The 13,168-nt window shown below is 37.9% G+C and overlaps 1 protein-coding gene across 18 annotated transcripts in view; it reads right to left on the reverse strand.

Moving 5' to 3' along the window:
- mtmr3 (myotubularin related protein 3) overlaps positions 1 to 13,168 on the reverse strand; it is a 106,576-nt gene that overhangs the window by 55,451 nt on the left and 37,957 nt on the right. For 15 of the 18 annotated variants that reach the window (XR_005944690.1, XM_041201933.1, XM_041201939.1 and 12 more), the window contains 4 exons: positions 13,001 to 13,080; positions 5,979 to 6,068; positions 5,027 to 5,143; positions 3,064 to 3,096 (listed from right to left, as the gene is read on the reverse strand). Coding sequence is in view for 17 of the 18 variants with exons in the window: in XM_041201933.1 (XP_041057867.1) it covers positions 3,064 to 3,096; positions 5,027 to 5,143; positions 5,979 to 6,068; positions 13,001 to 13,003 (243 nt within the window). In the remaining variant the exon portion in view is untranslated. The remainder of the gene's footprint in view (positions 1 to 3,063; positions 3,097 to 5,026; positions 5,144 to 5,978; positions 6,069 to 13,000; positions 13,081 to 13,168) is intronic. The other 3 variants (XM_041201942.1, XM_041201938.1, XM_041201937.1) reach the window with 1 other exon arrangement.

A 13,168-nucleotide genomic window follows, 5' to 3' on the forward strand; every position in this document is an offset into this window, starting at 1 on the left:
TTGAATGCTAACCCCATTTAAAGCACAACAGTTCACCTCCTAACCAGGGTTTGCACACCCAGCAACTGCTAAATGCTGGAATCAGCGCACCCTTACCCTGCTCTGCAAGTAATTGCCAGTTCAGTCAGATCTCCCATATCACTGTTTTTCTTGTGAGGAAAGAGGTTTTATTTTGACCCAATTGTTCAAAAGAATTCACATTTTGGTTATAGAAGGTTTAATTGCAATGTTACTATTTTTTTCAGTGGAGCTTCTATCCCACACCAAGTATACCGTGTTAATTAATCTTACTATGTATTGTAATTGTTGACCATATTGCTCTTTATTATTGCAAGGCAAAGAAAATTAATTCAGATTCTGGTTAACTGAGTGTAAATAGTTAAATAGAAGGAAGCATGCTGGTGCTTCCAGAGATGATGCATTCTTCAAAAGGCAGGTTCTGTGGATACAGTGGAGTCAGTACCTCCCCAAAGACAACATAAAAGCAAATCAACCCTACCATAAAAGGCAGGGATGGTGTCTCTTCCTAGTTACAGCCTGGCTGCTCAACAACCTATTTGTGCACTGAGCAAAGTGGTTTTCTTGCACACAAGGGAGCCTTTGTGTTTGGCTAAAAGAAGCATGCTCATTTTCTTCCACTAACCTTTTCCCTTTAAAGGCATGGAGTATAATGAGAATGAACCAGACAAAATATGATTTTTCAAGGAATATACAGTGGCCAGGTAGATTAACAGTAATCAGTTACAAAGCTACTGTGGAATTTGGTCCACTAGGTCAACAGATCATTGACAGTATCCAAGATCTGAACAGGTCCTGCAAAATTCCCTCTGAAAGCAATACAAGAGAAAAAATAAAACAAACTTGCTTTTATAAAGTGCCTTTCACAAGCTCAAGGTATCTCAAAGACCTTCACAACCAATTATCTATTTTTGAAAAGTAGAACCAGTTCTAACTTGGGCAAATGCATCAGGTAATTTGCACACAGCAAGTTCTCTCAAACAGCAATGAGATAAATGAGCAGATAATTGGTTTTTGGTGTCATTGGTCAAAGGATAAACATTGTTCCGGGAAACTGGAAAAATCATCTGTGCTTCTTTCAGAAGTGTCATGGGATCTTATACATCCATCACAGTGCAAACAGGGCACTGGTTTAACATATCATTGGAAACATCACACATGTGCCACTACAGTACTCACTCAGTACTGCACTGAAGTGTCAGCCTAGGTTATGTGCTCGCATATCTGGAGTGGGGTTTCAACCACAGCCTCATGACTCAGAGGCTTGCGTGCTTTGACTAAGCCAGAGCCACCATCCATATAGATCAGCTGTAAAATTTTCAACTGCAAAATCCAAAATTTCAATCTCAGATTCAAATTTATTAGCATTTAAAGAAAAATGTCACCAACTCTGAGGTATGTTTCTAAATGTAATATTCTAAGTTTCTGAGGGATGAGATATTAGAATCACATTGTTTGACAAAGATCAATTGGAGATATTGAGGATCTCACCCCTAGGCTGTAGGATAAAATGCTGGATGAGGGTGAAGGACCTATAGGATAATAACTTAAAGAAATGCTCAAAATGGGTATGCTTCTTTTAATCAATAAAAAGCTTTTAGCAAGGCTTAATGATCAAGTGTGCTAAGTAGTAACACTGAGTCACACAGACCAGGGAGGTTCTAAGTTTGATCCTTTGTGTATGATAAATTAATCGGCCTTAGTTTCAGTGTCAGCGAGGGCATAATGAATGTCATCAGTGTCCTAGCACTTTTTCTGAGAATGGGAAGGAAGATTTTTTTGGGTGAGGGGTGGGAGAAGAAAGGGAGGATTAAAATAAACGAGGATTCTAGCATCTGGTTGCCATCCAGAGGCTGCTGGGAAGTGCATGGATTAACATTAGATGAGGACAAGATCAGGATTGCCCCCTACTGTTGAACTGCTCAACAACGTTCACCGTAGTCTCAAGTATGCAGCACAAATGGAACTGTAAGCCACTATGAAAAGAGCTCATATCATTGCTGGTTCCCACGTAACATTACTCCAGAATGCTTTACCACTTTAAGGCAAGAAATTGAGTTTTTAAAAAAGTATTGAAGCTGATGAAGTAGGGAAAACATGGGAAGGACCCTTTCATGCTTTGTATTACAATAACAGAGGTTCATTTAAATACTAGAACTATTTAATTCTCCTACTAGATAACAAAACATACTCTCACTTATCAAAAGCCCATTCAAGAGCAGCAAAGTAGCCATATGGAACATGCATCATTAATTCGGGAGTGCTGAGACAGGCAGTGCAAAAAAAAAACAAGCAACTGATTCCATGGCTCAGACTGTCCATGCTTGCAGCTTAATGCAGCTGGTAAGGGAACATCTGAAAGTGATGGAACAAAAATGAAGTGTAAGAGAATTCTGAAACTAGCTTAATACATTTTCAATTATAGCCACTCAATTAAGATATATTACTGGCATAAATCAATTTAGTTAGGAAATCAGTTTTAAGTGGAAACAGGTATTAGTTTGCAGCACAATCTTATTCTTAACTGCATTATAGCAGTGATATTCTTAATTAGTATGATAAAAGGTTACAAATCCTTCAGCAGTGTTGTTAGGATTCCAGTAAAGCATAATAATGGGCACTAATATTTTGATGTTATGTCCATTGGAATGTTTAATTCATGCAGCAATACAAGGTATAGATTTTATTGTCCCAAACTTGAATCGTTTCTGCAGAGAACATTGAGTTGTGTAACAGTAGGATGAAGTAATAGTGCTAGTCATTGATGGGGTCTCAGTCAGAATGAATAATAAGAATCATAGAACATCAAAGCACGTTGATTAAGTTTGACTTTTCCCTGTAGTACATTGCTACCAATACACTAAAAAGGCCTAGTTACAACACTGCTTTAGGAAATTCTATTATCATTACTGTGCAATGTTAGGTTAAAAATCACAATTTAACTCAATCGTGCATGAAGGTTTGCAATGCCAGAATGCACTGTCAGCATTATGCTATAACATTTTGATCAATGATGCAAGGATTACTTAAAGAAATCATACTTACTGTCATTTCACAAGAGGTATTTTGATAAATATTCTATACAGGAAACCAGAAACAAAACAGAAAAGCTAAATCTCTTTGCTCTGCAAGCTATAAAGTAGAATTCAGAAAGTTAAAATACCTCCATTCTGTATTTTCATTTAACAGAGCAATGCATATCCTCTGTTTGGACTAAACCCAATAGAGTAGTCTCGAATGCAAACATTTTTCCAGTTATGTGATTGAAAGATAAAATCCTCCAACAGTCATCCTTAACTCTTCCAAGTTCTTCATGTATTAATAAGAGCATGCAGCCGAGCTACAGTATTTGCAGAATTTTGGAAAGCAGAAATGTGCAATCCAACGGCCAAATTCTGCTACTTCTCAATTTTACCCAGACCGTGGATCACTTCTTAACTGGTCCCCCCTTGTGTACAGTCTTTGGTCAGAGAGTGAAGGTGAGTGCTTTAGCCTAAATTGCTTACTGCTGCAAAACCTGCAGACAGGTTTTTCAATTGGGGTTATAAAATTAAAGATTTCAAAAAAATATATAGCATTGCCAGCTTTCTTCACGGGGTTAACTACTTCCCACTCCCAGCAGCACCATCCTTAGAAGTCCACAAATCTATATGCCTTGTCTGAAGGAGTAGTACAATGACACTGATAGGAGGATGACAACAGCGTCAATGCAATATGCTCCCACCACACAGCTCACAGCACTGTTAGTCTAATAATGCCCTACTGGAAGATCAACAGTTTCTTTCAGGGGTATTTCTAGAAGTTAGTACTTTTCCTTAGTAATGCTCACCTATCTATCTGTGGTGGAGCTGGGAATGTGAAGGTAGTTTGCAATCAACACTTAGCCAACTGATCTTGAAAGAAATGGACTAAGCAGGGCTCAATGGCTGGACCAGAAAATTGTATCACTTCTATTACCTCAAAAGACTGCAGTGCACTCCCTTTTCCAGATAAATGCAAACCAGCTTCTTGGACTCCAAATCCAAAAAACATCTTTTCTCATGATGTTCCAGACAAATTGGTTAATGACGCTGCTCCCCTAGCCCACTGAACCACCCAAATCTTGATGCTACTGCTTTTAATCAACACAGTAAAGAGCTGAGCTGTGTTGTAATTTGCTCATTTACAACTTGATGTTGCTGTCTCTAACTCACCTGCTTGCCTATGTACCAATACTACTACTTGTTTCTGCAATTCTAGGCAGAAAGAATCAGAACAGAAGGCAAAAGATTAAGGGAAAAGAAAAGGGTGCACGAGAATGGGGAATGAGCTTGAGAATAAGACTGCACGGGGAAAGTGAGATTGAGGAGAGTGAGCATAGAGCGCAAGGAAGGTGTGATAGTTGAGGGTGGGAAGAAGATTGTCAATATGGGGGAGGGGGTGCAAGCAGATGTGATGAGAGTAGGGAATGTTGATAAAAGAACCCGAGTGAGAGCACTGGGAAGGGGCATGGAAAAGTGCACGTAAGAGGGGCAAGAAAGAAATTATAGGGAGAGGGAAAGAGAACAGTTAGGAAAAAAAACAGGGGCAGAAGCAAAAATTAGGTAGATGACATGTCAAAGATTTCAGGAAATGCATAATAGATTGGAAATTCAATGTACCTTTTAATCATAAGTCTGTCTGATTCAAAGTGATTTACTCAGACACATCCTATTTATTTGTTGGGCCACAAAAATGTAATCATGCTGCTCCAAAAGGTTGGACAATCTTACTGTAAAGTGCATTCAAACCTCCCACACATTTGCATCCTGATCACTACAAAAATGACACTCACCATTTTTCATCTTGCTTTCACACATGCACACCCCTCTATAATAAAGCTTTTCTTGTAAAAACTCAAACTAGTTTATTATTTGCATGAATTACCCACCAGAGAAAACAAATTTTGTAACTCGTACCAGATTCAAAAAAATCCAATAAAGCTCACTTGGTCAGCTGTTGATAATTCAAAAATTCTTTCAACACTTACATTCACAACTGTTTCCTTAAATTTGATGTGCAATCTGTAGTTAGACAAAGCAATAATTGCATCCTCGGCACGTCCTATGTATTCTGTACTTTCTCCATGAAGCTCAGGAAAAGGAACCTAAAATGTTAAGTAATTGGGAAGCAGTTATTATGCAAATTAAGTCAAGAATAAACAAAATTCTAAAAACTAATATCCCAGTTAGTTATAGAAAAATTTGCTGATGTAATCTTGGCTCATCCATCAAATACATGGCAGGCACACTGGTGCAGTTCAGATGGGAATCTAAAAAAAGAAACTAGCTCTGTTGTGTAGAGTACTCAAACTTCTGTGAAGTCAGGCAGACAGTGACTCCCAAAACCTATATAAAACACTAACATTCAATAGTCTGGTACTTCAGGAATTCCATACAATAAAAGCAGTATTTTCAACTTGGGGTGGGGTTTGGGCAAGAGGCAGAATCAGTACAGGGAGATTCTAGTTAGGAAATCCTTACCAGCTGATCCTGATGTGTCTGCTATGGTTCACTGGTAGCACACTCACCTGACTCTGAAGGTTGTGGGTTCAAGTCCCACTCCACATTTGAACACAAAACCTAGACCAACACTGCAGTACAGCATTGAAATAATGCTTCACTATCAAGGTGTTGTCTTCCTTTGGGACATCAACATCATGAAAAGCACTGTATAAATGCAAGGCTTTCATTTTGTTGTAAGCATCCATCCAAATCAGTACCAATAGGAGATGAAGCACCAAGCACCAACCAACACGAGTCTGAGGTTGATCTTAGTATCATTTTGGAGCATACGATTTGGACACTTGATTCTGATAAATGAAGGTTGGTTAAGCAGATCATCACTTACCATGGGAATGATCAGAATACCTCATTTGTAAATGGGAAAACTGGCTGAAAGTCTACAGCACTTCCAATTAAATCCACATTTTTCTTCTGTACCTGGAGGTTTTCTTCTTCTCTAATTAGCTGTTTTCTGGGAAAGATCTGATTGGCTTGGATGCATTCCAAACTATGTTGTCCTTCTTCATCCTGAAAGAAGGATTAGTTTCCTTTTTAGCCAAAGAGTACATATTATGTTTCCCAGTCAATTTACGATGGCCTCTCCCATGTATAATGGAGATGTAAAGATTACCTATTTTATACGGTCGTATTCGTTATTCAGATGCATACATCCTTCTGACACCAGCAGGTTTGGTCAGAACACATTGGATTTAGGGCATATTCATTCTAACAAACTTGAGTTATGATGGGTATTAATATTCAAAATTGCTATTTTCCAAGACAATTTGCCTAAGATACTAAATTGATGCTTTAATTGCTGAATTACTGTAAATATACGTGGTAATGTCTCCAGGCTGGGATGCTTGGGGCCAAGTCATTTCTGGATTTCAAAACTGAGTTTAAAGAATGATGTTATGACACCTAACCACAAGCGTGTGAACTGGAAAACATTGTAGATATAAATATTTTACCCGAAGCATAAAACAGTAATAAAATGTTATAAACAGTAATAAAAGTAGCTTTACTGAAGCAAATATTGTATCTTCCAAGTTTCCACTCCAAGTGCTGTACTAAAATGATACCAATGACGTTGTGGGACCGTGTGTCTGCTCAGAACATTTCTGGTCAACTGGTGTTTCCAAACAATGGATTTCTGAACCGGAGATTAAGTTACAGTGCATTATTTTATTGCTTTCTGCTGATTACTCATTGGTATTCAGACGATATCAACAAAGATGTGATAATGCTGTACAGGTCACCTTAACAAGCTGATTAAAAAAATACCATTACCATTTCCAATCATCAAGCGCAGGCTATCCAATCATAAGCTTTTCCCAAATTCATTCTTTCTGGTTGCTAGATGCTTTTGGAATGTTCCCCTTCTGTAAGAAACTGCCTCCCTTAAAACGTTCTTCCTGCTAAGCAGAACTAGAAACTCACCATCTAGTGAATGAGAGTAGAACTCCTTAATTCTCTACTCTATATAACTTCTATGGGCTTGATTGTAAAACAAAAACAGTATAAGCTATCTCCAAAGGGCAAGTCTATTTACATAAAAAGACAAGGAACTAAGCCTACACACTGGGCCCTTCAAATTTTAGGCGGGCATCTCATGCTGTGTTGAAAAGTCTACAGTGAAGTGGGCAGTGACAGACTAATCACAGTCTGTCTAACGATCATTATTTAATAACTATTTCGGTTTCTTAGAACTAAGTGTGCTTTGAGGATATGTTTAAAAAGAGGTTCAGTTGCAATGGTTTGCTAAAATATTTTGTATCCGCATTGCCAGAGTCTGCAAATAGCATTAAATTTAAATTTGAGTTTCACAAGATGGATACTGATAGATTATGCCCAAAGTTGACTGAACCAACCACCTATGATGAATGTATTCTGCTCTAACATTTGTTGAAGCTGCCATTTAGGAACTCTAACATTGTAAATGAGCTTTGAACCTTTATATCATGCAAAACATTGTTTTGTGCAGTTGAGTTAATCATCTAGTTAAAACTACAGTCAAAGGGAAACCTGGAATTATGGACAGGCACTTTAATAAAACCCTGCTGGCTAATTTGAAGCCAAGACAACAATACTTTACTCCCTTCATCAAACCCCCAAGTACTTTGTGAAATTATTGAAGCTTGATGCAAAAAACAGATAATTGTAGCTTACAGTTGCTTCAATGTACAGTGACTTTTCTTTATTTATAAAGGAACCATGACCTTATGTTCAGGGTGGTTAGAAAGCCATCTATCATCTCTGTTGCAACAAAATGCCCGGTTTACAGAAATTCGCTCCAAGACCTGGGAAACATCGTATATTTATATAACAACTTTAATGTAATGAAGTCCCAAGGCACTTCACAGGAATGTTATAAAGCAAACATTAGTCACTAAGCCACAAAAGGTAGGTTAGGGCTGATGGCCAAAAGTTTGACCAAAGAAATAGTTTTAACGAGGTTAAGAGGTATCGAGTCAGAGAAGTTTAAGGAGGGAATTTCAGAGCTTAGGGCCAAGGCAGATGAAGTCATAGCTACCAATGATGGAGCAATTAAATTCAGGGAGCTGCATAATTAGATGAGTGCTGATATCTAGAAGGGTTTGGAGCTTGAGGAGAATGCAGAGATGGGAAGGGGCAAGGCCATGAAGGGATTTGAAAACAAGAATTAATTTTTTTTCAATGAAGGCACCAATCTAGGACAGCCAGCAGAGGGGTGATAATGTCCTTGCACCATCCAATGGACTTATCAGCAGGGTTTTGACTGACTTCAAGTGTATGGAGGGCAGAATGTGGGAGACCAGCCAGAAATATACTTGAATAGTCAAGTCTAGAGGTAACAAAGGCATGAATGAAGCTTTCAACAGCAGATGAGCAGGGATGTAGTTGAGTGACAGTTCGAAGATAGAATAGGTGGTCTTTGTGATGGTGCTGATATATGGTTGGAAGCTCCTCTTGTAGTCAAATATGACATCAAGCTTGCAAACAGGCTGTTTTAGTCTCTGGAAGCTGCAAGGAAGAGAGAGATGGACTCGGTAGCTACAGAATGGCATTTAGAGCAGGAACCCAAAACAATGGTGTCAGTCTTCCCAACATTTAATTGGAGGAAATTTCTGCTCATCCATTACTGAATGTCAGATAACTGTCTGATAATTTAGCAACAGTAGAAGAGTGCGGAGTGGTAGCAATGATATAGAGCTGGATGCTGTCAGCTTACATATGAAAGCTAATGCTGTGCTGATGCAGCTGAGAAGAAAACTGGAAATTTTCATAATCTACAACGTGATTATGGAGACCACAGCTTCCAATTTTCTCAAGTTACTACCCAAAAATTATGAGGAATTTCCTTCCCTTCAGTTTCAGTCAGCCGCCAGATAATAGGAGCATCCATAACTGTGCAAGATATCAAGGAAGATTTCCCTACTGCCAAACTTGATCGCATCAGACAACATGACCTCGAGTTGCTACTGGGTGTTGCTGTGAAGGTAGTAAAAGAGGACAGTTTTATTTGAACCTTGCTTCCTCCCTGCCTGACACTTCCAAAACCAGGGGTAAAGCTTTCTCTGCCAGAAAGATAATTCAACCTTCCTCAAGAGGTTTCTAACTGTACTGCAACTGAAAACTTCAAAGAGATAAATTGAATAATTAAAAATTTGCTTAATGTAATAATAGACACAAGATAGGAAACGGTTTGATCCTTTGCACATGCATAACAATTAAAATATGTATGGTTAAATATTTAACCAGGCATTGTTTGATACCCAGTTTTCTCAACATCTACATATAAAAGTTAAACTAGCATCATTTTAAATATGACTTCATGTTGCAAGATAATTTCACTTGCAAAAAATATAGGCAACTTTGCATAAGCTGCACAAGATGAATTTATTTTTGTAAACAAAGTTAAATTTTATTTGCACTATTAAACTGGTACCAACACTGCTGAAAGGAATAATTCCATACTATTCAGCATTATAAAGCAGTTTACCATTAATTATTCACATCATAATTTAAATAAATTTCCAGTGCATGTTGGCACAATTATGCCACAATTTCATTTACACGTTGAAAGAATTCACAATTTAGTTCAGAAAGCTCAAGAGGGTCATTTCAATACCTGTTGCAGAACCAAGATTTGGATTTTTAATGTAAGAGAAAGATTTTCCATTAAGTATACATTCCCATAATTACGTGTGCCCAAAGCAGTGGTAAAGGCCAGTTTGACCCAAAATTGCCGATACACAAGATGTTGATTGTGAAATTGACAATTTCAAAGTGGCAATTCAAAAAAAAATCAGAATAAAGTGATAGCTTGCGTGCTGAAAAAGTTTGTATTAATGACTACAGCAAAATTCCAGTAAGTCAACCAGCTGCAGCAAGATTGCCGGATTCTCAAGATTGAAAAATATTCAAATTCAACCATCCTCAATCAACATAGGTAGTCACCATCATAGGAGTACCTAATAATGGTAAAGTGTTTTAGATAAGAAAATAACCCTTTTGAACAAAGTGCAGTTCACACAAGACAAATGCATAATTTATAGTGATTGTGGAGGTATGGAGTCTAGATCTTACAATTTTTACATAAGAGACAGCATGGGAGCATAAAAGAGACTCAAGAATTGGGAGCAGCAGGCCATTCAGCCCCTCGAGCCTGCTTTGCTATTCGATAAGATCATGGGAGACCTGGCTGTGGCCTCAACTCCACTTTGTCTGTCAATCGTCAACTCCCTCACCAGTCAAAAATCTAACTCAGCCTTAAGGATGTTCAATGACCCAGCCTCCACTGCTGTCTAGGGAAGAGCATTCCAAACACTTAATGGCCCTCAGAGAAAAAAAAATTCTCATCTCTGTCTTGAACGGGAGACCCCAAATTTTTATACTGTGTTCCTAGTTCTAGACTTCCCACAATGAGACTAGAAAGGATTCTTTAATAATGGGCAAGATAGTAGTTGCAGTTCCAGGGATAAAGTTTGGTAGTGTTCATGTTTCAGTCTGTAATCGTGCACAAATAGGACCTTAAAGTTAGTAATATCCAAAAAATTAACTTTTTGTAACATTATAAATGAAATGCATTGGGAAAAGTCACAAAAATGTCACTTAGCTACCAGTTAGCTTTAAAATGATCTGCACAACATCCTGTGCACTGGGATGACAGATTGTTCTTGCACTATCCTAGGTGTGACGCCTGTCATAGAGGGGGAAAAAACCCCAGAAAATTAGTAATGGACCTGAAATAAAAGGCATCACGTCATCCCAAAACATACTCCTTTTATAGTTTTGTGTTATAAGCATTATGGTACATAAGCTACAAACTTAATTGTATTCACAAATAGTACTGTTATATTTGTTAAGGAGGTAGTAGCAAAAATAAAAGTGGAATCCTGTTCATTTCAACCTTGAGATCCCATTTTCGCCAAGACTAATAATAAGAACTGAAGTCTCAGCCATGGTTAGATATAGGAATCTTTTAACAATTCCGATGTGTCATTTCAAAGTGGACAGGAGACAGTGCAGAAAACTAACCATAAATCAGTAAGGTCATTAAACTCAGTCTCACTCAGAGGCACAGGATGACTGATGCAAGAAATGAAGATAGCATACTGATACAGGTTAGGCAGTCTTTTTTTTCTCTTCAAAGTTCAAGTTAATTTACATTATTGGGAAGAGCAAGAACACTGTCCTACATCTGACCTAATGATAGCTAACCTGAGATGATGATTGGAAATAAGAGAAAAAAATCTCATCTTGCTAAGTACATACATAAGAGAAATCACAAAAAACGCACAGGCCTATCAAAAATGCTTTTGACAAGAAGCACTGGTAAAATGCTTATGGCATAGTGAGTAGACACCAACTAAACCAGCAGGAAGATAATATTAGAACAGGTTCAAATCTGTGCCGATCTCAGCCAGGGCAGCAACAAAAAGGTCAATCAGGAATTCCACACCTGCCTGCTGTCCAGTGACTTCTGCTGGAAAGAATGTTAATATGGTGATTTATCAGGCTCAGTTGTGATGCCTCTTAACTAAAATTGTTTCTCACACCTTCTGTAAGGGCTCACATGATGAACAGATATTCAAGTGAGGTACTGGCACCTGCAGAACCATATCTCAATTGGAGTCCATGGATTTGAGAAGAATGAAATAAAATAACTTTCCCCAGTATAGCTTCTTTCAGCAACTTTTTAAATACATGTAGTGTGGGTTTATTTAACACATTGTCATGAGGGGCAGGATGCTCGCCTAGCTTGTATATAAGTTTGCCTGCAGAGTGAACCCCAATCTTCAAGATATAGACAGGAGCACCAATGAAGACCAAGAATTTGACTTTCAGAAGGAAGGCAAAACCTTAAAGTCCAGTTATCCTTAGTGCACTCTCAATTCTTTTAATGACATGGGTAGAATCATGGGATCATAAAGAATAGTCCATTCAATGAAAGAAAATCATTTTTGCCTCATATTATTTACCATTGCAAGGGAGCTACAGTTGTCCCACATGTGCTTTGTTTTTACTAACACAAGTGAAACTTTGATTTATTTTCCATCTGCACAACACTTTGGAAGAGTTTTAAGACTGTAAGCTTCCTTATATTGATAACGCTTTTCTAACTTAAAATTAACCCCTGCACTGGACAAACAGTTATTGAGGTCCTTCTGAACACTGAAGCAGGTCTTTATGCAATGTAGAGAGATGGAAAAGCATGATTATGTACGTGGCTAACACTTAAGGTTATCTTTGGTATTGATCTTCTACTTCAAGACAAATTTCTGCAGCAGACTGGAATGTAAAACAAAAGTGGAGGCAGGTGGAAGGTTGGGTGGAAATTAGAGAAATACAAAATACATGACGAGTGACTGAAGACTTTGTCTCAACTTTGGAGAAGTCTGACACTCTTGAGCATCAACACAACCTTTTGTCAGGAAGAATGAGCTTGAGATATGGTGATCTTGGGAGTTCTAGAGACCATATTCTACATTTAACTAAGTACAAATCATTGATTGTAGCAGGGGTTTCAGTGTGCACTGGGCAGGGAAGAGTGGAGAATGCCTGGAAGAAGGAATGTGAGCGAGAGAAAGCAACCACCTTTGGAGAAAGTAGAGATAGAAAGAGCAACCAGTAGCCAGTCTTGATGGTTATGGATTGTATTGAAAATGCAGGGAAGGGGGAAGGGCAAGAGGAGGAGGAAGAAAAGCTAAAGAAGTGGTTTTGAAAAAAACTAGTTGGTCTATTTAAAAATCTAAGACATTTGGGTTTTAATCTTATTTTTAAAAAAACAATCCAAAGCAGAGTGTTAAAAATGCTGTTTTGGGGCAGGGTAATGCAGTCTTGCATCATGTTCAACATTTCTAAGGATCTGTTTATGGAATACTAAGTCCCTAAAGGATGAAAATCAATTCAAAGAGAATTTACTAGGCATAACAGACTGCACTATGAAAACATTACAATACTAGAAACCAACTCACCATGTCAATTCCACAGTTACACACTATGTATTATTCCTCAGTATCACTTTTCTGTACTTCTGCCTCACTCAAGATCAAATCTGAAAATTCACATTAAAATGAGATTAATAATGCAACTTCATTTGGACATACCCCAATGATAAAGTAAAGGCAAAAACAAATTACTAT

This window comes from Carcharodon carcharias, chromosome 13, assembly GCF_017639515.1.
Source record: "Carcharodon carcharias isolate sCarCar2 chromosome 13, sCarCar2.pri, whole genome shotgun sequence".
NCBI classification, from domain to species: Eukaryota; Metazoa; Chordata; class Chondrichthyes; order Lamniformes; family Lamnidae; genus Carcharodon; species Carcharodon carcharias.